General features: G+C 52.1%; 9 protein-coding genes across 9 annotated transcripts; 5 read left to right on the forward strand and 4 right to left on the reverse strand.

Annotated features, from left to right (window-relative positions):
• Window positions 1–45: 45 nt before the first annotated feature.
• On the reverse strand, window positions 46–1,022 carry J4E83_000566 (uncharacterized protein; the record flags this gene model as incomplete). Its single annotated transcript, XM_049327527.1, has 3 exons — window positions 46–637; window positions 692–811; window positions 859–1,022. The coding sequence occupies 3 exons, from the start codon at window positions 1,020–1,022 to the stop codon at window positions 46–48; spliced, it is 876 nt and encodes a 291-aa protein (XP_049193672.1).
• A 235-nt stretch (window positions 1,023–1,257) lies between these two features.
• CWC15 (complexed with cef1p) lies at window positions 1,258–2,070 on the forward strand (the record flags this gene model as incomplete). The annotated part of the gene is made up of 3 exons (XM_049327528.1): window positions 1,258–1,652; window positions 1,704–2,001; window positions 2,053–2,070. The coding sequence occupies 3 exons, from the start codon at window positions 1,258–1,260 to the stop codon at window positions 2,068–2,070; spliced, it is 711 nt and encodes a 236-aa protein (XP_049193673.1).
• A 799-nt stretch (window positions 2,071–2,869) lies between these two features.
• On the forward strand, window positions 2,870–3,395 carry J4E83_000568 (uncharacterized protein; the record flags this gene model as incomplete). The annotated part of the gene is made up of 2 exons (XM_049327529.1): window positions 2,870–3,026; window positions 3,115–3,395. The coding sequence occupies 2 exons, from the start codon at window positions 2,870–2,872 to the stop codon at window positions 3,393–3,395; spliced, it is 438 nt and encodes a 145-aa protein (XP_049193674.1).
• Window positions 3,396–11,407: 8,012 nt separating this feature from the next.
• Window positions 11,408–12,417, reverse strand: J4E83_000569 (uncharacterized protein; the record flags this gene model as incomplete). Its single annotated transcript, XM_049327530.1, has 2 exons — window positions 11,408–12,103; window positions 12,154–12,417. The coding sequence occupies 2 exons, from the start codon at window positions 12,415–12,417 to the stop codon at window positions 11,408–11,410; spliced, it is 960 nt and encodes a 319-aa protein (XP_049193675.1).
• A 1,489-nt stretch (window positions 12,418–13,906) lies between these two features.
• On the reverse strand, window positions 13,907–14,731 carry J4E83_000570 (uncharacterized protein; the record flags this gene model as incomplete). The annotated part of the gene is made up of 1 exon (XM_049327531.1): window positions 13,907–14,731. The coding sequence occupies one exon, from the start codon at window positions 14,729–14,731 to the stop codon at window positions 13,907–13,909; it is 825 nt and encodes a 274-aa protein (XP_049193676.1).
• A 554-nt stretch (window positions 14,732–15,285) lies between these two features.
• Window positions 15,286–16,248, reverse strand: J4E83_000571 (uncharacterized protein; the record flags this gene model as incomplete). The annotated part of the gene is made up of 1 exon (XM_049327532.1): window positions 15,286–16,248. The coding sequence occupies one exon, from the start codon at window positions 16,246–16,248 to the stop codon at window positions 15,286–15,288; it is 963 nt and encodes a 320-aa protein (XP_049193677.1).
• Window positions 16,249–16,929: 681 nt separating this feature from the next.
• Window positions 16,930–18,847, forward strand: J4E83_000572 (uncharacterized protein; the record flags this gene model as incomplete). The annotated part of the gene is made up of 4 exons (XM_049327533.1): window positions 16,930–17,612; window positions 17,660–18,448; window positions 18,496–18,762; window positions 18,811–18,847. The coding sequence occupies 4 exons, from the start codon at window positions 16,930–16,932 to the stop codon at window positions 18,845–18,847; spliced, it is 1,776 nt and encodes a 591-aa protein (XP_049193678.1).
• A 1,404-nt stretch (window positions 18,848–20,251) lies between these two features.
• On the forward strand, window positions 20,252–23,049 carry J4E83_000573 (uncharacterized protein; the record flags this gene model as incomplete). The annotated part of the gene is made up of 4 exons (XM_049327534.1): window positions 20,252–20,881; window positions 21,984–22,016; window positions 22,074–22,674; window positions 22,721–23,049. The coding sequence occupies 4 exons, from the start codon at window positions 20,252–20,254 to the stop codon at window positions 23,047–23,049; spliced, it is 1,593 nt and encodes a 530-aa protein (XP_049193679.1).
• A 1,754-nt stretch (window positions 23,050–24,803) lies between these two features.
• Window positions 24,804–25,861, forward strand: J4E83_000574 (uncharacterized protein; the record flags this gene model as incomplete). The annotated part of the gene is made up of 3 exons (XM_049327535.1): window positions 24,804–24,807; window positions 24,856–25,324; window positions 25,375–25,861. The coding sequence occupies 3 exons, from the start codon at window positions 24,804–24,806 to the stop codon at window positions 25,859–25,861; spliced, it is 960 nt and encodes a 319-aa protein (XP_049193680.1).
• Between the last annotated feature and the right edge of the window lie 61 nt (window positions 25,862–25,922).

Consider the following 25,922-nt stretch of genomic DNA (forward strand, 5'->3'; position numbering starts at 1 on the left):
CAGACGTGTCGTCTTTTGTAAGGTAATTCTGCCTCGTGCGAGGTCTCACCTGGCATTCTCAGCGCTGAGCTCTGCCATTAGTCCTCCGGCATCCCTTTCTTTGGCGTCTTCGTCAAGCCTTTTTTGGATGAATGCGTTCATCTCCTTGACCTTCTGCAGAGCAACGTTTGTGCAATTCAGCAGAGCCAGCGGGTTTATTGTCGCTCCTCCGTACTTCGCAATTTGACACAGTTCGCCGTGCTTGTTCATTGTGAGAATGACTTCTCCCTGCCTGACTTGCTCTTCAGCCAAGTTTGCATCCACCAAAAATATCTCTCCCTCAAAGTATGAAAATGTAACACAGAGCGGCTGGTGTAGGATCGACAATGGGATGGGTTCGCGCTCGCGCACACTGAGAATGGTCGCCTTCTCGCCTTCTACTTGTACGTCTGGTCTTCGGAAGTGTTGTAACGCAGCCATGACGGCTATGCACGATGCGTCGATCAGCCCGCCGTCATGGTCGATGATGTGTACGTCGGCGCGGAGAGCGAAGCACTTTAAGCCAGCGATGATGCAAAGCGATTCGGTGTCAAGAGCGTTGGAGCGACGAATGGCTTTCTCGAGGATGCGCGAGAGGATGACTTCGGCATCTGTAGGACTAATTTTTCAGTCAGATATACCAAAGGTCTGGTAGGTATCTAGAAGAACATACCGACCAACCTCGAAGGCTGGAGAAGCCATTGGAGAGAACTCCGTGACTATTTGAAAAATGCCATCAAACTTGCGCTCTGGTAGTGGTGTCGTCACGTCTACTGATATGCGCGCAATCACCCTGAGAAGTGTTAGCTTGCGCATATGGCCTCCCGGTAACTAATGTACCTTGTCTTGCCTAACTGAACATCTGCGACGCCATACTCTTCTCCAAAAGTGAGCTCGAGTGGGCGGAAGGCGTCGAATGCGCGTCGGTCAATTCGTATCTGTTCCTGCAGCGCTTGCTTGATGAACTCGCGCTCATTAAGCGATATCTCAGCTTCTCGAGGCATCTTGACCTTCTGCAGCAAATGCGTGAGGTTGTTGGTGAAATGGTAGATGTTGTAACAGCCATAGAAAATGCGGCGGCGGGGAATTGTAATCGCCGGCCCTCTAGCGCGATTTACGAGTTCAAGCTTCTGTGCACCAATTCTTCTACACATCACCTACTCACCACGTCAACCACGCGCAAGACTTCCGAAACCCGTGCCAGCCCATCGTACCATCGCAAAATAATAGAACGATACAATGACGACCGCCCATAGACCGACGTTCGATCCCGCGCGCGGTAAAGAAGCCCAGCGCGGACCCGCCTACCATCAGCGACTACTCCCTGCACACACGACACTGAAGCATCGACAGCCCGGACAGGGCGGCGATGCCGACATACAGCGCGATCTTCGCGCTGAACTTCTCGAGGCCGAGGCGCGTCACATTGCGAAGAAGAACGGCACCTACGTCGAGCCGGAGGCAGCAGCTGAGTCTGGCAATGCGCACAAGCGTCAGATCGATGCTGTGCCGGCAGCCGAAGAGGGGGAAGAGGATGAAGCAGCTCAAAAACGGCGGCGCATAGAAGTCTTGGAAAAGTTCAGAGACGTGGACGCCGACGACAGCAGTAGTGAGAGCGAGAGCAGCGACGACGAGTAAGTGCGAAGGTGTATTATTACCCAATTCATTGACTAATGGTGTCCCAGCGACGAAGACGAAGAGGATGAAACCGCAGCCCTCATGCGCGAGCTGGAGAAGATCAAGAAGGAGCGCGCCGCAGCCAAAGCCAAGGAGGAGGCAGAACGCGCCGCAGAAGAGGAGCAACAACGCGAAATCGATGTCGCCCGAGGCAACCCCCTGCTCAACGCGAAAGACTTCACCATGAAGCGACGATGGGACGACGATGTCGTGTTCAAGAACCAAGCACGAGGTACCGAAGACAGGAACAAGAAGAAGGAATTCATCAACGACATGCTGCGGTCCGACTTCCACAAGAAATTCATGGTATGTGCCCCTTGACTGAGCCTCCAGTATAGTTCTAACACCACGCGACAGTCCAAATATATCCGATGAGGTCATTACCTTCAGCTATTCGTCCTTTCCGATTCTCGATTATCATGCATTGCACTGCTGGCGTTAGACACCTTGGCGTACAGGTTCTGGATCTTTCAGATGGGCTTTAGGGAGTGTGGGATACCCCAGATCTTGGCGGACACGGAGTAGCCAGTGACGGAACAGCACCTAGCGGGACTCTTATCGCTATCATGGATCAGCGGCGACGACCACCAATTCGGGATGTCAGCTTTATCTCTGGCCTCAATCTTTACAACAAATCGATCCAATGAGTGCCGACCTACAAGTCCCGACCACGCATTTAAAGTGTGAAAAAGGAACCATGGTGAAGCTGAGGCCGACGACTCATGCGATTCGAAAGTATCCAAGGATCTATCAAAAGCGACCCCGGTATCGCAAACTTGCATAGCATCGACAGCTCACGTAGGATCCAGTTTAGCCACTATCTCTTTCGACCCACATAAGCGGAACTTAGCGTACTACAAGGAATACCAAGCACACCTTGGCCGGGTCTTCCACCCTCTTATAGAGCTTCTGATCGCATGATCTACGCCTCCCCCAGCAAGGTGACCTCATAAGGCTTTTTGACTTCTTAACACATGCCAATTATGCTCGGGCTAGCACACGGCAGATAGTAAAGGAAGGGTGCATGAACGATATATAGTCCACGATGGATCTCCGCGTGTTCGTGGTAACATAACACAATCGACTACCTACCGTCCATAATTTCCGATATCGAGTGATATCAACCTGAACTCACACCCAAACACTCAAAGTTATCACATAATCGCCAGCAAACATGGCAGGCTACGGAAACCGCACAGCTCCAGACTACACCGCAGAAGACCTCCAAGACCAACACAGCACCACACGTCTCGGTCTCGTAGACTCTCACACCCCATACCATAACCCCCACGAAAAACACGGCTCAGGTATAACAGGTGGCGCAGGATTCGGTAATTCCACCCTCCCCTTCCCTCTTCTCATCGTCCCCAAGCAAACGCTCCCCCACGCACAAGCCTAACATCCCTAACACCTACCCAGGAAACAAACGCTCCTCGTCCACTCCCGACACCGACACCTCTGAATTCCGTTTCGGCAGCCACTCCGACACAGCGCCTTATTCCAACGGGACAGCCATGGGCAGCGGATCTACAGGCGGCGCAGGGTATGGGAACAAGACGGGGGAGATGAGCGGGCCAGAGCCAGATTCTCTCCTGGGGAAGGTGGTGGAGAAGGTGGGAGGTATGGTCAAGAACGATAAGATCGAGGCGAAGGGGAGGGGTATGAGGGAGAAGGAGGGATTTGGGACGGTGGTTGAATGAGTTGACTGTGCAATAGATTGCAGCTGCGTGTGCTTCCCAGCGAAGCTTCAATTCTTTTCGCACCGGCACACAGGCTTCCAAGGTTTTGTTTGATCGCTAATCGCTTTTTTATTCATACTATATCACTATCCCAAGTACATGAGTGAGACAAAAGGAGTGTAGACATCGCTGTAGAAAGCAAACCCCCCCGAACCGAGTCCATGATAGTCCTGAAATGAGTGTAGTAAGAGATCCAAAGCGGTACAAATATCGAATCCTGCAGTTTAACCACTGCGTTTAAGAACTCCTATTCTTCCAAAATCGAAACTAGAGTCCAATGCCCGGAAGTTGAACGATGGGTGTTGCGACTGGTGCAGCGATGGAGAGTACTGGGCCAAGAATGGGGGTGGCGACTGGTGCAGCGACGGAGGCTACTGGATTCAGGATAGGTGTCGCCACTGGTGCTACGACGGAGACTACTGGGTTCAGGATGGGTGTCGCCACTGGAACTACGACGGAGAGGATGGGTGTCACCACTGGAACCACGGCAGAGACTACTGGTTCAAGGATGGGTGTTGCCACCGGAAGAAGGACAGAGGCCACGCCGGAAACCACAGGCGCGACGACTGAAACCACAGGTGCTACGACTGAAGCCACACCGGAGACCACGGGTGCTACGATAGAAACCACTGGTGGGACGACAGCGGAAACGACAGGTGGAATAGCGGAGACCACACCAGAGACGACTGGGGGAATGGCAGACACCACAGGCGGGATAGCAGAAACCACGGGTGGGATGACAGGTGGAAGTGCAGACACCACGGGTGGAATGGTCGGAGTAGTTGGTGTAGTAGGAGCGACACATTTGAGTCCGCTGACCTTGATCTTGGAACCGATTCCAGAGGAAGTAGTGCAGCACTTGATCGTGCCGCCGCAAGGGGTACCGAAAATCTGAACAGTGCCGAGGATATTGCCCAGAAGCGTGTTGATGATGTTGAACAGTCCGCCGGGCAGGCAGATCTGCTTGAAGCTTCCAGCAGGGCATGTTGGAGCTGCCCTCGGCTCAAGTTCCATGGTAGGCACTGCTGAGACAGTGGCAACCACAGTGAAGACGGAGAGGATGGTGGAGGGCTTCATCTTGGTGTTGGGACGAAGAGGGGGTTTGGGTTGTAAAAGATGATGGGATGATGAGAAGGAAGGTGCTTAGTAGCTGTGATGCTGTGAGTTGTTCTGATGATGATGATGGCTATGGGCGAAGGGTGGTAGGTCTTATATAGACACTCCAGCCTGCTCAGGTGAAGCGCTCCCTCTATCTTCTGCTCTCATGGCTTATCGCTGCCCCCGATCGAGATCATGTCTGCCCAGGCTACACCAAGCATAGCTGAACTCACTCCAGCTCGTCTGGATGCAAGAGGCCCTTCGGTAAAACGTACGAAACTTGGCACTGAAGGTGGTTGAGGTCATCGTGAGTCTCAAGCGCAAGCCTCGTTCCAAGATGTCACTTCGTCCATCGCATGATTATGGTGTCCTCGATGATAAGAGAGTACGCCACAGTTCGAAGCGAACCTTAGGGTGACGGTCTGGAGTTGTGATACCAAACTCCCCTACGTGAAGAGCTTACTGTCTCCAGTAGTCTGCATGAGAGACGGAACTAATCCAGGTCTGTCGACGATCAGCGCAAACATAGCGGCAAATCCGCTGTCACTCGAAGCCACTTCTACCAAGACCTCCTGTGGCAATACTCACATTCGGACGTGACAGTTGCTATAATCACGTGCGCTTGCTGTTTTTGGATATCCTCCGGCGCTTGATCTTGATCCTACGCCTAATTCGGGTGGGTACTGTTACTTTCCTGGCCTGCGGCTGCAGGTTTGCGGGACAACTAGGGAAAGTACGCTCCGGGCAAAAGCAAAAGGGACTTAGGGAAAGGTACCAAGATACATGAGGCTGGGGGAACTAGTGTAGAGTCAACAGCATCTAGCTCTAAGCTCGTGTGTTATCGCGCTTAAAACGCGTGTATTGAGCCACTGACGATACAGTGCCAAAGAAACCCTTAGTGGTATCGTTCACCAAGGTCCGCGAGTGTAGACGCCCATCTAGAGCTGATTCTACCCCTCTGACAACACTGCTCGGCTACGTCCAAGTTTTGATATGCTGCTTTTTGGGTTCCACGTTCTCTTGGATCAACACAACTCCACGGGGTAGGTATGGCCGAGACCTGGAGTTCTTGGCAACAACTGTGGACCACTGCTCCGTGATTGCTTTTATTGGTACGGACATTTCGTCCTTAACTGTGATGAACGGATTGAAGGTGTGCATGAATGTATTTGCGCATCGGCTGGCGGTGTTTCGATGGGTCTCGTAGACGTGTATCCAGGTAATCAGGCACTTGTCATCGCTTCGCGACCGTAAAATGCGTGAGTTGTGTAGCTCTGCAGTGAGAACAAACGTCACAGGCGTGGCGAGACTAAAGAAGGGTCGGGTCGATAGCGTACCGTTCCTTCTCGTTTCCATACCTTGCCCGTCTTCCTCGGGCAGCGAGACCTCTGCCCACTCCCTATCCTGTCTTTCCCCTCTTAGACATTTGCGCCACACGTCCCCCTAGTTGCATCCCCGCACGCTCTAGTGTATGCACTACCGTTTTCCGCTGCGTGATATGGTCAGACTGTATAGCGCAGGAAATAGCAAACCTAAGCGGACCTCATTTTTCAACACCATGGAGCCTGACGTTCTGGACCTCGGGATGGTTCTCGACGTCGCTCTCGCCGGACCCAGGGTATCGGAACCGAAGCAAAGCCCTGCGCTCAATTATTCCGGAAAAGCAAAATGGTTTTGCATGAACTATCGGCCTTGGATACCTCCAGCTTAGCTGCACTGCCGTTGTCGTACCTTGCTTCCTTGCGGGTGGTGACGTCTTCAAAGGGCTTATCCTCGGGCCAGCCCCTTCCGCGTAACGGAACCCGCTGTCAAGGCAGTGACGGGTTTCGCTCCTTCCTAAGTATGCGCCAAAGCCGTCAACGAGGCCGAACAGTGACTCGACAACCTGGGAGCAGGAAGACCAGACTGTGTAGAATTTGTGTTGTCATGTTGATGGTGGTTGTACGACAGAGCATTAATTAAGCTGTCAAATGTCGTCGTCAGGGCTGTTAATGGACCGCCTGTCTTCATGGAAGTTGTGCGCGGAGAATTCAGCCCAGGACTACACACGAGAATTAGATTACATGGAATTTCTAATCCTGAAACATGATGCAACAGGCGACTCAGTGGATCTCGATCATGCGCGTCTGAGTTGCCGTAGGTCTTTCTACATTCTTCCCCCATTTTCCTTTCTTGGTCCCCGGATTCCAACAATCGAGCTCCATTGCAGCCCAAAGATAACACTCGCTCACTACCCTATACGAGAAGTTGCCAGTGTTACGCAGTATGAAGGGAGTGCGTGCACCGTCGATTGCGAAGATTTCGTCTCCAGGTTGAAGAATTCCAGAATCTCTCCGGTCAAAGCTGGCAATACCAACGCTGAAGTGACTGAAGAAAGCAGGGTGACCTTCCTGTAAGGTTTTGCAGGCCTCGAAGAATTCCAACATATCTGCAGCTGCGACGTGTGGATGCTTCCGCTCAATGTCATCAACGGTAAGACATGTAGATGAGACAACGAACCTCCGCACGTCGTAGCCTAGACTTAAGAGGAAAGAGTCTGTATCACGTGGCGTCCCTTCCTTTACTTTGAAGTAGCGGGCGAACTTCTCGAAGAGAGCGTGGGAGATTCGCCGGATATTCGATGGCCCATCGAGCCGATGTATGTCCCGATCGAAGCTCTTCATCTCCCCATTGGCGTCCATCTCCCAATCAATCTCGCGCGGATGTCGGCGGCTCTGAACAGGGAGCACAATATCTCTTTCAAGCAAGCGATCGAGATAATGTGCCCGTACGTGGAAACGTGGTAGTAAACCAGACAAACTCGCAGAGGGCGTTCTGATTACGCACGATTTGTCTCTGTGCTCGGAGGTATCCTTATATTCTGATGGCATGCACACTTTGATGTCGACATCCGCACGCCAAGGTGCAGTATAGGGACCTTCAAACCGGGGTAAACTAAGAGGAGCAGTCCGGGTTGAACTAGTGACCGTTGGCATTTCTAGGAAAGCTTGTAAATCACAAATTCGCAGAGATGAGCCTCGCCGTCCATTTAAACTCTGATGTTCGCCAGGTCTGGACGCTATGGTAGCGTATGATAGTATATCGAGTTTGCGACACACCACAATGATGGCAACAACCACATGTGCGTACACCAAATTGATGCCCAAAGAATAATCCACGGGTATGAGGGTCCTAGCTTGGGGCTCCAGTAAGCTTAGGACTGCATAAACTCGGTCGCGTACATCGGTTGCCTTGGACCTCATGCCTGCGCGTAGACTTGCGATGATTCCAGCTTCAGTCTTCTGATATCCAGACCATCCGAGAACAGGGGGAAGCTTGAAATTTTCTTTTTGGCAAAGATACTCTAGTCGACGCATGGGAATGGATTTGAGAGGGTGAACATGGTCGTTCACGTGGAGGTATACGACTCGCGCCAAAGCTACTTCTTGGATCACCCAGGCTCGGTCGAAGTATCTCAGTGATAGAAGATGCTGCAGGTCGACAGATAATGATGTGTCAACGTCTGCATACCTTCTACTTCCGCTGCTGATCAGCCAGTGGAATAGTCGGTGATAGTCCGGTGAAAAGCTTGCTGGTAGAGAGTCCTGGATGCAGACATGAACACTCCGAGCATTGGAGTAGATCAAGTCCATGAATCCGACCTGATGACTGCGTTCGTCTATGTTCGTCTGATCGATACCTATAAACGCCTCTTGCGTCAGTAAGGTCTGGTCTACATTCCGAAGGGGTAGCATTACGTACAGATAGCGTCAACCCATAGTTTTCGTGTACCGCCAGGCCGTCTCATTTGTCGAAGAACAGCATGGCAGTTTGCAGTGACTGCAATAATGCCACCTCGTACGCATCGAACAGCCTTGCAGAGAGACGCGTCTCCGTCCTCGGTGGCCCACGTATAGGATACAGCGTCATATACAGGATCATCATCCAGATTGACATGAACAATGTCGCATCGAAGTGGATCTTCAGAGTGGCCTGAAAGGAGGATTACGAGTCGAATTTCGCGCCCGAGTTCATAGTTCAGCCTTTCGTATTTGTAAGGGGTTGTAGTGATGGTCATGCGACTGAGAGCTGCTGAAGACAAGCCCTCGAATACAACTTCGCCACAACCGAGGCAGCACCTCAATCCGTCAAACTTGCGTACATCTAGATGTTTGCATGATAACTCCGACATGGTGTTGTAATCTGGTACGTTGCGTTGTGCGGGGTCGCGCGCGCGCTCAAACTTGTAACTGATATGAGGAATTGGAGACCAAAGGGAACTCGAGTCTTATAAGTGAACACGCGCTTAGGTGACACTGAGTTCCGGGTTGTGGCATAGTGCATGCATCACACCGGCTGTGCTCAACCAATCGGTGAGCGTCGCGTCCACACCAGGCTGAGGCTGAACCTCACGGCGAATTCAGTAGCTTACGCATCAATATATATTGATCAACTGCGTACCCATCGCGTCCATACGGCGAAAAGGATCAAAATCCCATCTTTGATCAAGTCCTGTCCCCGCTGTCGTCCAACAATCGAGATGCGACAAAGCAAACAGGTGGCAGTCACCCACGATGACAAAGCTTCGGCGACCAGCCATCCTGGGCCTTACGTTGTGCTCAGCTCGGAGGATAAGCGGAACTGTGCAGCCATCAATCGCCCATACGGTATCGCCCACCTCGAAGTCATGGCTCGTTACTGCGGGGAGGTAGCCAGCCCGAAAGATGCGTTTGTCTTTGCTGAGCGTTTGGAGCTCAGCGCAGAACTGTTGTAATCCAATCCGATGGAGATCCCCGGCGCTTGTTGTACGAGATTGGGGTTGGTTGAGGCGAGTAAAGTGGGAATCGAAGAGCCATCTATAACGTGTAGGCCACGACTGCATATCAAAATTGCGCGGTGCAGCGTCACTATCCATGAGATTCTTCAGGGCAATACCAAAATTCTGAGCGTCTTGCCATCGTTGAGTATCGTTGTCCCCTTGCACGGTGGTGCTGTCTATGGTTGCAAGGCAGTGTGCACGAACCTCAATAGACGGTCTTGAGTAGATACTGGCCGGCCAGCTGGCGGGTATATGAACTACTGATCCCCAGTCTATCTCGTGAGGCTGCGCAGCTCCAGGCCGGCTCCACATCAACTTCTCCAACGATTTCCAGGGCCCAATCTTCGGGCTTTGGAATTGAGGACGTATCGTTATGTCGCCTGTCCACTCAGTCCAGTCGGGTACCCAGGTAGGTAAGTTATGCCGAGCAGGTCTCGCTCTATGCGATGCGTGTGATAGTATCTCGAAATCTTCTCTGCAGATGATGATCGCGGCCCCTGCGCGTGTCATGACCTCGTCCATGCTTTGTGAGTAATCAATCGGCACCAAACTCTGCAAGCGCTCACCGACCAAGCCCAAAAGACCGTATATCTTGTCTCTCGGGTCTGTCGACGAACAATTGCGTGTCATATGCAACATTGTGAGTAGGTCTCTCGTTGGCGCACTGACTAGTGGGTCCCAGGCTAGCGGGCCGGGTATCTGTAATCCAGATATCTTCGCTCTGCCACGGATGCGGCTCATCAAATTAGTATCCATAGGACATGATGTGTTGCCCGTAACCATCACTAATTTTTGCGCAAGCGCTGCTTCTTGAATCACCCATACCCGTGAGGCCCATCTCTTGGCAAATAGCTTTTGCAGCGCAACTTGTCGTCTCTCGGTATCTAGCCAAAGGTTACGAGAACCAAATCCTAGATCTTCTTCTCCTAGGTAGACCAAAACTTGCGAAGCGCCTGAGTATATTCTTGCCATGATTGAGACCTGCTGGTTCCGCTCTTGCATGTTGCTCTGATCAATAGCGAGTGCATCGACCCATAGCATTCTTTCTTGTGAGGTAGATCTTAGCCTGCGCAACGCAGACGCGCAGCTCAGAGTTACTGGCAGAATCGAGGTGTGTTCCTCTCCAAAGTAAGCGCATTGAATCCGTTGTGATAAGCTAGCGTCTCCATCTTCGGACGCCCACGTGTAGGAAAGGGCCTCGTATTCGATGTCATCATCCAGGTTCGTGTGGAGGAGATCGCATCGGATAGGATCGTGAAATTCGCCGGGGTAGAGACACAAGAGGCGAATATCCTCACCCTCGGAGGGGTCCAGCGGCCGGTATCGGAAGCTGTGGAAAATTTGGGGTTGGTTGAAATGCGTGGGTTGATCGAGTGGCATCGCGACGCGCTCTTCGGAAAGCGCGTGCGAGTTCTTGGTATGACTGAAGAGAAATTCAGTCCATGCGTACGCGTATGTCGATCCTGCAGATCGGGTTGGCAATATGCCGAGTTGTGGTAATGGAGCGCATCGCGACAGGTTTTGCCGAGGCCGGGCAGATAAACCTCGGTGCACAAGATATATGTATATCGTGGGATCTAAAAATACACAGGGTTTGCGAGGAGAGAACAGTGGATAACTTGCGGCATGACGCCGAGTGTGCGTGCGGTGCTTTAGGAGGTTGCTGTGGACGCGTGGCTGTGGCTGCTCGGCTGTGGCTGGGCTGTTGATGACGCAAGCCTCATGCCTTCGACGTAGTTGGACTAATGTGCAAGCACAATACCAACAAACGCCAATAAATTCATCTACTTCTTGGTCTTGCTGTCAGAAAAGGCATTTGAGTAAGGGTGCTAATGGCTCGGCTTTGCCAAAACCTCCCACAGTGAGCTGCTGTCTCGCAATCTGAACCAAAAAAGCAACTGCACAACGTTTCAAGTAGCGTGATAATGTTGGCACATATGTATGTATTGTGCAAATATATACAGTATAGGTACATGTAAAGGTGTAGAGAGAAAAAGGTATAGACATGAAGGTGTCCAAACGGACGAGCAAGCAGCCGACACTGAGCCTGGCATGTGCCCACACTTCCGGAAAGTGCTTATACAACAGGCCATCCACTGGACCAGTTGATCTTGTTGATACCGAACTTCTTCTGGCCGTCGCCGTAGCCAATGCGGGTGTCGACGTAGTGGTAGTATAGTACAGGGCCCTCCTTAGGATCGTAGTAGACACCCTGGCCACCGGGTCCGTAGACAAAGCCGTGGGACTCCAAGACAGTGGTACCGCCACCCTTGGTGCAGTCGACACCGTTCTTGTCCTTGAAGCCACCAGTGGCGCTGGTAGACCTGCAGACTTGGATCTTGTACTCCTGGCCCGCGGCAGGCCTGTTGGCATCGAAGCCGCAGCACTTGCCAACGGAGAAGAATAGGTAGTGGTAGTTGCCGTTCAGAGCAATGAACGGAGCTTCCTGGGCGTGCTCTCCCTCGGGCTTGAAGGCGATGTTGGTCACAGTGGAAGAGCTTGTCTTGACGGGTGGGTTGGCCATGTTCTGGACGAAGAGGTCGTTCCAGAAGGAGCCGAAGGCCATGACGAACTTGGATCCATCCCAGTATAGCGCACCATCAATGGCGTTGTAGTTCTTTCCCGCGCTCGACTGAATGCCAGTGGCACCAAGGTCGGTCCAGGTGTTCATGTCCTTGCTAGTAGCAACACCAATGGCGGAGTTCTGGACTCCGAAAGACGATACAGTGTAGTACAGGTAGTAGGTGTCGCCGACCAGGGTCACGTCAGGAGCCTGAGTTCGTTAGTTCGTCTTCGAGTAAGCGTATACGTGACAGAACGTACCCAGAGATCGTCCTTGCCAGCCAAGTTGATCTTGGAACCAGCGGGGATCGCGGCACCCTTGTAGGACCACGGACCGGTGATCGAAGGCGCGGTGTGAATAGCAATCTTACCACCCGTAGAGAAACGGTAGTAAGTGCCATCGGCGCGACGGATAAGGGCCGGGTCGTGAGCGTTGTTGCAGATACCGGAACAGGCCATAGGGTCAGCATAGCCGTAGACGGCGGTAGCAGCCGAGAGCAACGACGTGACGATAGAGTAACGCATCTTGGTGATTGGTAGCGAATGGAAGAGGAAACAAGAAGCAATAGATGGATGAAACAAACAGACAGTGCCTGGTCATCATCCTATATATTACCGGTGGTACTTTTAGACCTCTTGAAGATTCCTAATGCGGACCATCCCGAAACCTTTGGCGTGGACTAGACGTGGAGAGGTGAGATTGCCAGTCCGACGCTGACCTGCATTCTGAATGGTGGAAACGACATGCTCGGTATGTGCATGAAGAAGCCGGTACGGAGAATTGGTCAAAAAGTGTCTAGGCCTGCATGTCCAGGCAATCTAATGTGAGGGGTGCAGTTGGTGTTTCACGTTTTGCAGGTCTGCCGCGATGCCTGACTGGTGGATCGTACGAGAAAGCGCTCCACGTGTAGAGGCTCAAGGGAGGGGCCTGCACTGTGTCGGATAGCGACCGGGTCGAAATTAGTTAAGTGTTGACACGCGCCACATCCATACCTGATCCGCCCACACGTGTGGCTGTCCGCACGTTACGGCACGGGCAGAATGAAACGTGCCGGGTCCAGAGGCTGGGTTTGTGGCGCGCTATTATATCGAGCAGTTCCAGAACTGATCTCCTCGCTCCAGCAGCCTCAAAAGGGTCGAGAAGAGGTCGGGAGTTAGATGGAACGACCTGCGGATGTTGTGGGAGTTGCAAGTAGTAAGGGCATCATGTTCGTGGTGGTGAAATGTTCCGAGGCTTCTCTCCTAGCGCCACATCAGCCGCCGCTAGCTCCTTATGGCCCATCTGTCTCCTGCTTCTTCAGGCTACCACCCTCCGCAAAGATCTTCGTCGCGCATGCCTCCATCGCGAAGCCAAAGGCGTCCATCGAACTCTATCGCAATGGCGAGTATACAGCATCCGTTTGTCGATTCTCTATGGTCATGCGGGCCGACATAGATCTACCGAATCTGGAAGATCTCACCGCTCACCGCCGAAACAGAACTAGTGGGCAGTCCATGGATGTCAGACGGGGATACCAAGCACGCCAACCTAGGAAAAAGCTGAACACCCTGGACTCTACGTTGACGTTGGGTCACCTACTTTGTAAGCTTTTGTCTTGATGTAGTCTGCAGACCTGTTTAGCTTTTTCCTTGTATGAGGTGCAAGGGCATAGCTCTTACTCACCTCCATCAACCCTTGGCTTTGTTGCTATGCGATTACTATTACAAGTTCAACACCGAAGACCGAGACTGTCATCTCAACACTTTACCTGGAGCGCCGAAAGGGCTCGGCAGAATGAGGCTTGCAAGCACGAGTGAGGGAACAGCAAGGGCAACCAACGTAGCATTCTTTTCTCATCATTGCGGTATGACAAATTTGCTGCGGAAAATACTGCTACGAACGAATGACTGATTACATATATGCAATCTAACTCTTGCAAACGAGTAAAATGATGCTGACGTTGACTCGAGAAATCTTACCACAACTCTGACCGCTTCGCTCCTGGTCGACCCCAGATCGCGCCATGGATACACCCTAAGGAATGAAGACGTCGAAGGCAGACACTGGCGCGCCGCTTTGACTTACACCGCCTCCAGGTATGTACACCTTCCCTTCCACGCCGACAGCATACGTGCCATGCCTAGGAAGCTTCATCTTCCCAGCCCTCGCCCATCGATCCCGCACGGTATCATAAACCTCAACCTGATCAAAGACTCCGGTCTCCGACAGCGTATTGCCCTCACCGCCAAAGACGTAGATGTCCTTCCCGACAACACCAGCCGCGACACCACCCCTAGCCGTAGGCATGCGCGCCGAGCTAGTCTTCCAACCAGCTTCCAGATCACAAAGATCGAGGATGAAGACCGTGTCTCGAACATTTTCCTGTCCGCTGTCCCGTCCACCGAGGACGTACATCTTTGAGCCCACAACTGCAGCTCCAGCGTGGTCTCTGGGTGGCGGTATATATTTGGCAGCTTCTGGAACGGCAAGCCATGTCCTGATCTTTGTATCGAAGATGGAAACAACAAAGACACTGCGCTGGCGGCCATGTTCGACAAGCTCAAGCTCCGACATGCCGGCCGCGAGATAGATCTTGGACTGGTAAGTGCCTACGGCCGCACTACCTCTTTCTTCGCCGGTGGGTAGGCCTGGAATCGATTCCCATGCATCTGTGAGAGGGTCGTACATCCATGAGTCTGGTACTGCGCCCCATACCCTTTTTGCCTCGTTGTCCGTCTCTGCCAGGCCACCTAGAACGTATATCTTCCCGTCCACAACGGCTGCGTTGGCGTGGTTGAGACCTCGTGGCATGCTCGCTTTCGTGGCCCAGGTGTTGTTCGTGATTGAGTAGAATTGCATCAGAGAAGTAGTGTCTATGGGTGGGAAGGATGTGTTGGATGGGATGATACCGCCAAGAATTGCGATGGTAGATGGTGGGAGGAATACTGTGGAGTGTTCCTGACGAGAGAAAAGAGGGATAGGGGCGAGTGATTTCCATACGGGCGAGAGATCCTTGGAAGGCATGGATGATGCAAAAGTAACAAGCCAGGCTATTGCCAACAGCATAGGGCTGAAGATGGATAGATACATGGTCGTTGTGTAGGGTTTTGGATGGTTGTTGTGGTAAGTGGGTAATGCAGTATATTGCAGCTAAGAGGTGAGATGCTTGAGTGTTTATATATTCTTGACATCGCTATAGTTGAGGGAAGACTTACATGGCTATGTTAACAGTGAAGGAGATGTTGAACATTGTCCTGACAAAGCCGACTGGAAGCCCGCATCTCCGAGAGACGAAATCGGACATGGGCGGAATTAGAAGATGAGCCGGCTGCGCATTACGCCCTGCCGTACCAAGCCTTGGAGAAAAGCGCTTGCAGCGGAACTTGCGAATACTCATCCATCAACCGATATGCTTACGCCTCAGCGCTTTGTCGAAAGATCTCTTCCGAGTGTTCCTTCCAGATCGTAAAATGTGTCTTGCCCTCGAGCGTCCGCAGTCTCCCGCTCCCCAATTTCTCATCGATCCACTGCGCAACCTTCAACGGCGCCTGCGCATCTTGATCGCCATGTACTAGCCAGACATGTTCGCTGTCTACGTCCTTCAGATCAAAGCGCCATTCTCTCGTAAGCACAGCACCATCCTGCATGCATCCGCCAGCGCCTTGCTTGAAAGCCTCAAGCAATGATGCGACAACGTCGTCAAGATTGGTCTCTCCGCTGTTGTCGCGAAATTGCTCTTTCTCTTCTGGAGTCTTGGCTTGGTCTTCGAGGACACGCTTGAGGCGAGACGGGTCTCTAGTGAGGTAGGGACGAATGAGGATGTGAGGTAGGAAGACACGGAGGGCCCCTTGGCGTAGCAGCCATGGAGTTATACCCATGAGCCGCCATGACAGATAGGGCACAGTGTCTAGAAGTGCCTCGATGGGTCCAATACCACACACTACAGTCGTCGCCCGAAGTCGTTCTTTGGGAATGAAGCGTGCGCAGGCCAACGCATATGGTCCGCCTCCGCTAGCACCCAGCACGCTGAAGCGCTCAATGTTGAGATGGTCTGCAAAGCTCACCACATCCGTGGGCCAGTCAACGAGACCACGATCTGCGAGCGTCGAAGCTCCACAGCCTGGACGATCAATAGCGATGAGACGCGCGCCAATGTCCCTACAGAGTTTGTCCCAGCTCCTCCCGACCAAACGGCAGCCTGGGAGACCGTGGAAAAGGAAAATGACAGGGTGCGATGGGTTCGTAGATCCATAGGTTGCGAAGCCAAGAGAGCGCCCGTCAGAGAGGCTGAGCACTTGGCATTCGTTAGGTCGGAGCTGGAGTCTGGCCGGATCTGGGGGTGATGAAGGGGCGCGATCTCCGAAGAGTGTGAACATTGTGCCAAATTCGTTGTATAAAGTTGTTGTTCTCGGGGTTCATAGGCAAGTTCGCAGTGATGAGATGATGGACGTGGAAGGTGCGAAGCTCGTGGCCCATATAGCTTTCAACGACGTAAACTTCCCGGAACCTTGCTGAAATGGCGACATACAGATTTCATATTACACATGGTGAGCGGAGCGCCGCTGTATGATGCACCGATGAAGATGGCTGACTGTCTCGCAGTCTCACATCGCGCGTGATCTCCCGAGTAAGCATTACCTAGGTAACGACTGCTGCCTACTGCACGTGAGACAAAGAAGCCGTCCGCGGCAGTCGCACTAGCAGTTGAACAGTCAATTGCTGCTCTCTGAGATATCTCCTTGACATCGCGAGGTTGATAGCGGTGGTGGTGATGGGTTGACGATGACGACGCCCGCGGAGCCGCTAGCTCAGGGTCGGAGGATCGGCACTCAAGCCTATCTTTAGCATGTGCATCACCACGGGGCTCCTTCTTCCATCCCACCTGGTCGCATTCGCTGTGTCTATTGCATACCGTCTGTCTTTTTTGTTTCTTGTATTGTCGATACATTCTTGTCCTATTCAATTGCTCTTTTGCATCCTCGGATGCTGGCCCTGTGTTCCGCGGCGCAGCAGTCGCGTTTCTTCCATTTTAGTTTGAGATACCCTCAATAGACATTATGAGCCCCATTATCCGACGCATTGCTGTGCTATTTGTATTCGCTACCTTTGTCATCCTTGCCTTCCGTCAACTTAGCGCCCGAAACGGACTCCCTCTGCCGACCTTCACCTCGTCGACCCGAATCGATCACGCCGTACAATGGAAGAGCATACCGGTGCGAAACCCGGTATCATCGCTAGCTCCTCTCCCCACTGGCGCCCCGGTCGCCATCCCGAGAATCCAACATGAATTTGGCATTGAGACGGAACACACCAAGGCGGAGAGATTGCATAGACAAGCTGCTGTAAAGAAGGCATTCTTACACAGTTGGGGAGGATATAAGACCCACGCGTGGCTACAGGATGAAGTCACTCCGGTAACAGGAGGCTTCAAGAACGGCTTCGGACAGCGAGGAGCAACTCTAGTTGACACACTGGATACCTTGATCATCCTAGGGTTAGAAGAGGAATTTGAGGAGGCCGTACATGCCATCAAGAAGATTGACTTCACCACTGCAGGTGTCGCGCGTCTGAACGTCTTCGAGACTACGATCCGCTACCTGGGGGGTCTTCTAAGCGCATACGATTTAAGCAAGGCGAAGCACCATACACTACTACACAAGGCGACCGAGTTGGGGGATATGCTTTACGCCGCCTTTGACACGCCGAACAGGATGCCCATCACCCGATGGGACTGGGAGAAGTATGATTGCGCCATGCCACCGACCCACACAGACTAACAGAAATCAGTGCTGCTCTAAACGGCCACCAAGAGGCTGATACGCAAGCGCTCAGCGCCGAGATAGGATCGCTGTCACTCGAATTCACCCGCCTGTCGCAGCTTACCGGCGACGCGAAGTACTACGACGCGATAGCGAGGATCACCGACGTGCTCGAAAAGCATCAGAACCGGACGAAGATACCAGGGCTATTTCCAATACTGGTCAGTCCAGGTCGGGAGGAATACGACGTCGACGGATCCTTCACAATGGGTGGAATGACTGATTCGCTGTACGAATACTTGCCGAAGCAGCACTTGCTCCTCGGGGGTCTGACAGACCAATACCGGAAGCTATACGAGCGCGCCATCGAGCCAGCGAAAGAGCATTTGTTCTTCCGGCCCAGGATACCCCAGTGTGACAACATCCTCGTTTCTGGCGATGCGCGAATCAGCACCTCAGGCACTGTCAAGCTCGAACCCAACGGCCAGCACCTCGCTTGCTTTACGGGTGGCATGGTTGCTTTGGGCGCAAAGATCTTCAATCGGACGGATGAGCTAGACGTCGCTCGCAAGTTAGTGGACGGGTGCACTTGGGCTTACGATACCATGCCTACGGGTATCATGCCAGAGACATTCCGGATGATGCCGTGCTTTGGGGAGGACGACTGCGCGTGGGATGTGGAAAAATGGCATGCCTCTGTCAGGTACTCCTACTCCAACAACATCCATGCGGAGCATTACGACGTTCAAGACGTCATCAAGGAAGTGGGACTGCAGCCTGGTTTCTCCAAGATTGGGGACCCGCGATTTTTGTTACGGTAAGTATACGCATCACTTTAGCATGCGTAGCTAACATCAGTCACAGCCCGGAAGCCATCGAGTCAGTCTTCGTCCTCTATCGTATCACCGGCGACACCACCCTCCAAGACACTGCCTGGCGCATGTTCGAGTCCATCAACAACGCCACTCATGCAGAATTCGCCCATTCTGCCATCGCCGACGTCACGATACCACAAGGACAAGAGACACTCAAGTTGGATGAATGTGAAAGCTTTTGGATGGCGGAAACTCTAAAGTATTTCTATTTGATCTTCAGCGAGCCAAGCCTTGTCAGCTTAGATGAATATGTATTGTGAGTATGGCCCTTGTGATGTTGAAGATGATGCTAACGATTCTGTAGCAATACCGAAGCACATCCACTGCGCCGACCCTATTAGAAAGATGGCATCGCCTATCTTGAGCTTATATATAAATCTACTATGAAACGAAATTTACACCATTCGTGTACTACCATAATGGATTTCACGGAAGTATATTACCGAAAATGGAATGGTAGGGGCGGGTCACGCCCTCGTTCCCATTAACCCGACATCTGCACATGGGACAGATCATGTTCGTCTCCAAGCTATCGATCAGACACTGTCTTCCAAAGACGTGCCCACATGGAGTTCTAACAGGGTCGTTATCCGGCCGGTTCTCGCAGAAGGGCAGATTATAGCTCGCATGTAAGCGCTCCGTGATTTCTCGCTCTTCATCGTCGAGGTAAGTAGCAATTGATGGACCCTCCTCGTCTGTGGTGCTGCCGAAAGGAAGCCAGCACAGCGGACATTTCATATCCTCTGGTTCGATACTAGTAATATCGACTTCGTCCAGTGTCTCGACGAAAGCCGTGGCGACTTCCACGCGTGTTGTTCGAGTTTGATGGCGAATAGGTCCAAACATTGCTTCAGAGTTTGCCATTTCCCAGTGCAAAGCGTCTTGGATCTGTTCTTGTTCCCATTGCTCCTCGGTCTGTTGGTCGGCGAATAAGTCGGATAAGGCAAGTTGAACTGGTTGATGTAGATAGTGATGTAGATGTTGATGTTGATGGTGATGGTGATGGTGGTGATGATGGTGAACTTGCGCAAAAGAACTCGTTAATGTCGGTAAAGGGTGGGAAGACGTCGTCGCGGGGACAACGAGAGCTTGGTGCGTATTTAGATTACCTAGAGTCGGGAGATCCGCGCCCGTGGCGTTCGCGAAGCCGTAGACGAAGAATGGTGCATTTCCGAACAACGCTGCAAGGGGTTCGTTTATCACGCCGCCTAGGCCGGGTAAGACGTGCCCTTGTCCATCTGGATGAGCTCCGTTTGACGTGGACTCTGGTGAGCCGTATGGAACGAGTGTCATGCTCTGGTCAAGCTCGCTCTCTAGCGATTCCAGGGATGGCTCTTCTTCTCCGTTGGATGTCGTTGGCGCTGGGCTAGCATCTGCCGTAGTCGGAGGCATGTCTCCGGTGAGGTCGTCTTGTGTGCTCGAAACAACGGCACCAGACTCATTAGCGGAAAAAGATGGCTGTGGTGAGGTTGATGACATTCTGATATTTTGGTTGGGAGTGAGAGGTGCTGAACGCTGTATCGAGGTGTTTCTGAAGGTATATATAGAGCCCGCAGAGGAAGGCAGAAGTGAAGGTGATTTTGGAGCACTGTGTGGCTCAAGGGCGAAGCCCTTACTGTGATCTTCACCAGTGAATGCGCTCTTGGCCTGCGGCCTACTCGACCTTGAATAATTGCTCTCCTGAACGGTTATCCCTACCAGAACTGCGCGCGGCAATCAGTCCACAACCAAATTGAAAAATAACGATGGGAAACACATTCACTACGCAACAAGAGTCGGTAGTTCCTACTACTACTCCCTCTAGCAAGCCCGACCCTCTCGCTGCTGTGGAAGCTCCCATCTTGTCTTTTACTGTTGAGGACTTCGTATTCGCCTACCTCCAAGGCGTGCGTACCAAATGTATGTTCCACAATACCGGGCGTCCGTTTTTAGAGGATGCTATCTACCATCCACCCTCGATTGGTACTACGGCCGAAGACATGTACGATGAGATGATCGAGGTCGGCATCAGTCCACTAGGATGGTGTCAAGCCAACCTTCCGGAATTGATGTTAAAAGACAGCTTCATCACCCGCGTCGCCCCCATCGAAGACGAAGAACCCAACCTCAATTACAAAGGCATGAGCTTCTCGCATTGGTCATTCCTAGAGATATTGAATGAAGCGGACATAGAGCTCCGTTCAGCTATCCCTAGCGCGCATCCTACCGTCGGCAGACCAATTCCTGATCGGTTCGCGCTGCCGCAAGCCTGGTGTGTAGGCATGTACAAACTAGCGGCCATGCTGGATGAGATGCACAATGCGGGTATAACACCCTATCAGTACGTAGCGCACACGTCCATGCTACTTGACTACTCGTCTACCTCTCCATTTATGGTTTGTATGGAGATGGATACTTCTCTTAGGCTACCCGAGTTACACATCGCCTTTCGGAATCGCTGGATCGTTCAGTATATGATGGACTGCCTTGGTCTTATCTGGAATCATGTGGATGACCCGGCGAAGCACCCATTATGCCATGTCTTCGTACGCATACCAGTATTATCCGAGCCGATATGGTTTGCGCACATACGACCGATGCTTGCGCAGTCCAAACGCGACTTCGTTCGCTCGCTTCCGGTGATTGACGTCGATTCAATTGCAAAAGAGGATATGCGATGCCCTCACTGTTGGTGCAACTTTGACGAAGAGGATGAGGATGGGAAAAGAGACAGTCCGGTACACGCTCCATGTCCATTTGGCCATGTGTACGGTAAGTCTTGCTTACTGGAGCTCATGCTTCACATGGAACAGGAAATGCTGTGCCCGCTCTGTCGCGAGGAGTGGCGTATATGAGCTGTTCAGCTTGGGTTGCTGGAGGACGTTAGTCGAGTACAATTTAGCAAGCGAAAATGGTCTTTTCACTGCTACATCTTAAGATAGTGAGAAGAAACCCTGCATTCGACTACACGCTGGACGAATGCCGAGACTTTCCTAGACGGTCTTAGCGTTAGCCATGCAACTCTACACCCTGGGGCCGATGACTGACTTCCTATAGGAGTAATTATTTTGTCCGTCCCTCTCTTTACCTACCTCTGCAGATTTGTATTGATTGCTGATGGAGGCCTTGAAGGAGTGCGGGGTTTCGAACGCCCGGCGGCAACATACAGCCCAAATGTACAATGACGTCGTAAGCCAGGACCAATAACCAACGGATCTCCTTCATGCTTGAAAATGCGATTGGCTTACTACTCTTGGCTCGCAGCGTGTGTAAGATTTTAGCAGAGCTGTTGTACCGATCTGACAGCCTGTTGTCTGTAATTCGAATGGACGCCTGGAACAGGAGCGACTCGCTCGTCATCTTCCGGTCAAGGACTGCGAACCCCACGCTTCATATGGCGACCGGAGAGGCTATAAAGCTCTGCATTCATATCTTTCCAATGGAAGTTACTTCCTGTTAGTATAGACCCAGGAATAGCTTCGTAGAGTCATGACTAAGTTAATTGCCGTTATTGGGGTCACCGGAAATCAGGTATGCGCCAATATATCGACAAACACTCCAGATGAGCACGACACTAACTAAGCATAGGGTGGGTCAGTTGCTCGCGCGTTCCTGAACGAGCCCGAGTGGAAAGTTCGCGGCATCACTCGCGACACTTCCAAAGCGTCCGCCACGGAGTTGTCATCTCAAGGCGTTGAAGTCGTAGCAGGCAACCTCGATGACGTAGAGTCGTTGAAGAATGGGTTCAAGGGTGCAAACGTCATCTTCGGCAACACTGACTTCTGGGGTCACCTGAACGATCCTGCGACACATAAGCTTGCAGCCGAACAGAAACGTACAGCAAACGAAGTAGCATATGACCGAGAAGTTGCTCAAGCCAAGGCTATCATCGATGCAGCAGCGGCTCATGCAGGCACTCTGGACCGTCTCGTGTTGTCCACGCTTTCTGAAGCTAGGAAATGGAGCAACGGTACCATCAAGTGGAATTTGCACTTCGACGCAAAGGCTGAAACCGAGAATTACCTGAAAGAGACATACCCGGAGCTTTCCGCCAAGACGAGCTTGCTGCACTTGGGCTCCTATGCAAGTAACTGGAGACCAGAGAAGCAGGAAGATGGCTCCTTTGTTCTTAGTCTACCCATGAGTGGAGACAGGAAGATCCCCATGGTCGATCCGGTTGCAGACACTGGTCAGTTTCATTGGTCTTCGACATAGCCACCTGCTGATAACCCCAGGGCGTTTCACGAAGGCACTCGTTGAGTTGCCACCAGGAACACTTCTGAGCGGCGCTGGATCGTTCACATCGCTTGGTGAATGGTGCGACATCTTCGGGAAGGTGAACAACGTGAAGTGCGTCTTCAAGCAGATACCCCGAGAAGTCATTGAAGAAGCGATGGGACCCGTATACGGTCCCGAAATTGCCGACATGTACGAGTATTTCGACAAGTTTGGCTTCGAAGGGGGCATTCCTGATGTCGTGTTTCCGTGGGACCTGAGCATCGACGTGAAGTACACGTCCATGGAAGAGTACTTGAAGGGCGAGAACTGCAGCATCGTTTTGTGAGTTCGCGCATCCACCAGCGAGAATTACAGCACCCAACGGAGCGCTTGGTCGTGGAGGAACAATGGGCCTGTGTCGCAACGTGAGGCCGAGCGATAACGCTTGGGACTGTTATCTCGTGGGGCCCATGGCTCGTGCACCTAGCGCAGAATGCCATATTTCCAGTCGTTACCTACAACCTTCCCACACCCATTGACACTTTCACCCACGCTAAGATCTAGCAGCCAGGGTATCTGGCTTTTACAGCGGCTGCTCATTCGTCCGGGATGTATGCCATCTTCGATCCTTCCACGTCATGTCCTCGATACCAACTCTTGATGTTTGCGTGGAGACCTCAGAGCTTTACGAGTGCATGGCGGCGTGATACATCACGAACTCTAAGAATAGAGTCAATTCTACATTCTCATGACAGTAGGGTCCTAAGCCTCGACCGCTCTTGTCAAAGCCAATCCATGTACTGAACAAAAGTCACGCGCATTGCATGACAACCCACCGAACTGATCCGACATCAACCCCAAGATAGTCCATCGAATCGAGTTGCATTCTGGCATCACGCCATCAAAGCACTAAGACAGCCGTACCCGAGAGAAAGGCAAGCCATGGGACTTCTTCACCACAAGCGGTATCAGCGCGTCCGGGGTATCGATAGCGACTGCATTACCGACAGCGGGGAAATTCTAGAGCCGCCCCGAGATGCGCCGTACGCAACACTTGAACTGGCAACAAGGCGGACGATAAATCACTGGACAAGAGCCATGTCTACCCTTACGCCCTACGCCAAGATGCTTGGGGTTCCAATACTATACAAGGTTAGGGTCGTTGGGTTACACAGCGGGCGATCTGCGGTGATAGGCCCCACCACAATCATAGAGCCATCCCAACCTAGGAGTTACAGCCCATACTTCTAATGAGAGACATCATCGTGCTGTTCGCTTGCGTCCGATCGTGGCGCGGTCATTACCTGTTTAGGGTAGTCTTACAGGTCGCTTCGCACATCTATGCAGCAGTCATCCCGCCCCGCATCGTAACGATAAGACAATCAGACCTCATTTCCGGTTATAGAATGTCTTGGGTGAAGCCTCGCTCTTGTCAACTATCACAATATTTCCGAAGCTAAGCTATCGCTGCCGTCGTTGACTCAACGTTCATCGTCATCCATCTCCACCGACACTGCTTGCATTCAGAAGAAAGAAGAGCGCCAGATCAATCGCTGGTCAGGGTGTATCTTTATCTTTTCAATCATCTTACAGTCATTGAATATGGCTACCAACCTTTCATTGCTGTTTGGAGCAGCTTTTCTGCTCAGTTCAGTCTTCCTGCTGAACAAGCGGGGAAGGCGCAACATCATCCTACAACGGCTTCGTAGCGGCGGACGAAGGGTATCAGGCGCAAAGACTCCTCCAAGGTCTTTGTCTCCAGAGAAGAGGGCAGCGTCCATTTCCCCGATTGATCACGCCAGCACTTTCCCACCATCACGACGATGTGCCTTATTTGGAGACGCGAAGACAGAAAAGGCTGAAGAACTGTCGCCAGACTGGCAGAAGAATGTCTTACCGATGGAAACATCATATCTGGATGCCGCTGACTCTACATACCTCCCATGTGGCATTTCTGTGAAGGAAATCAGAGCCCTCGGTGATTTCCCAGACTACGCTACACTCAGCGGCGTACCTCTACCGGACCCATATCCAGAATTCGACATCAAAGGGGCACTGCCCCGGCCATATAGACCGTTTCGGTGGTCTTACCATCAAACAATGTGTGAGTAGTATTGACAGCTGCACCCAGTCCCATACTGATCATAGATAGCAATCACCAAGATGCAACCTGACTGGTGGATCGAACTCGAGAACACATACGAAGAGCGAATTAAGCAACGACAATCTCTATTCGCAAAGCACGGCGAAGCAGTCCTCCAAGCTCTACCAGGCTCGGAGCTTGCCTGCAAAGAACTCATGGAGATGGTACTGCAATTCGTGTGCGCCAGGTACCCACATTGCTTCCACTTATCAGCAAACAACAAGACATTTCACAATGGCATATCAAAGACAGACACCGATCTCACCACCACGCCACCCTTGCACGTTCTCCTCAACAACATCCCCGAAGACTTCGCCATCATGCTGCGAAACGAGAAGACAGGACTATACGTGTTCCGCGCAGGCATCATATGCAGTGCGCTAGGTTGGAACGTAGGCTCGAAGATCGGTCTCGAACTCGCCGACATACACAAACCCATTCCAGACTACAAGGAGAAGATGCAGTTTTCCATGGACAGGTACGTCCCCTCAACACTCTCCACTGTCTCATGCTAACCCAACACCACAGATACTTCGCCAAAAAGCCGACAGACAAACCCATACAACGCGGCTCCTGGGGCCTAGAAATCGATACTCCTCTCTACATGCCCCCTGGTGACCCCCACGAGGCCGTTCGCAAGCAACAACTTCCCGCATCTGAGCTTCCTACATCTCGCATCAACCTCCGCGTAGACTGGCAGACGTTGCGCAGGCTCCCACTGTCAGGCGCCGTCGTGTTCAACTTCAAAGCGCTGTTTACCCCGATTGAGGAGTTTAGAGAGGAGAAATGTGTGCCGGGGTTGTTGCTCAAGGTTCTGAACGAGGGGAAGAAGGAGTTGATGGACTACAAGGGGACGTGGCATGTTGAGCATGTTGTTAAGCCGAAGTTGGAAGAGTGGCATAAAGAACAGGTTGAGAAGGGGTTGGTGGGTGAGGATTGGGAACCCCAGACTCTAGATGAGAGTCCTTGGTTTGAGGGGTGGGAGGGGAAGTGGAGGGAGAGACAAGGGTTTTGAAGCAGTGACGATTCAAGGTCGTATGAAGAAGGCAATTGCTTATCGCGCATGTTACTTTGAT

This window comes from Alternaria metachromatica, assembly GCF_023757995.1.
Source record: "Alternaria metachromatica strain BMP 0045 chromosome Unknown scaffold_1, whole genome shotgun sequence".
Classification (NCBI taxonomy): Eukaryota; Fungi; Ascomycota; class Dothideomycetes; order Pleosporales; family Pleosporaceae; genus Alternaria; species Alternaria metachromatica.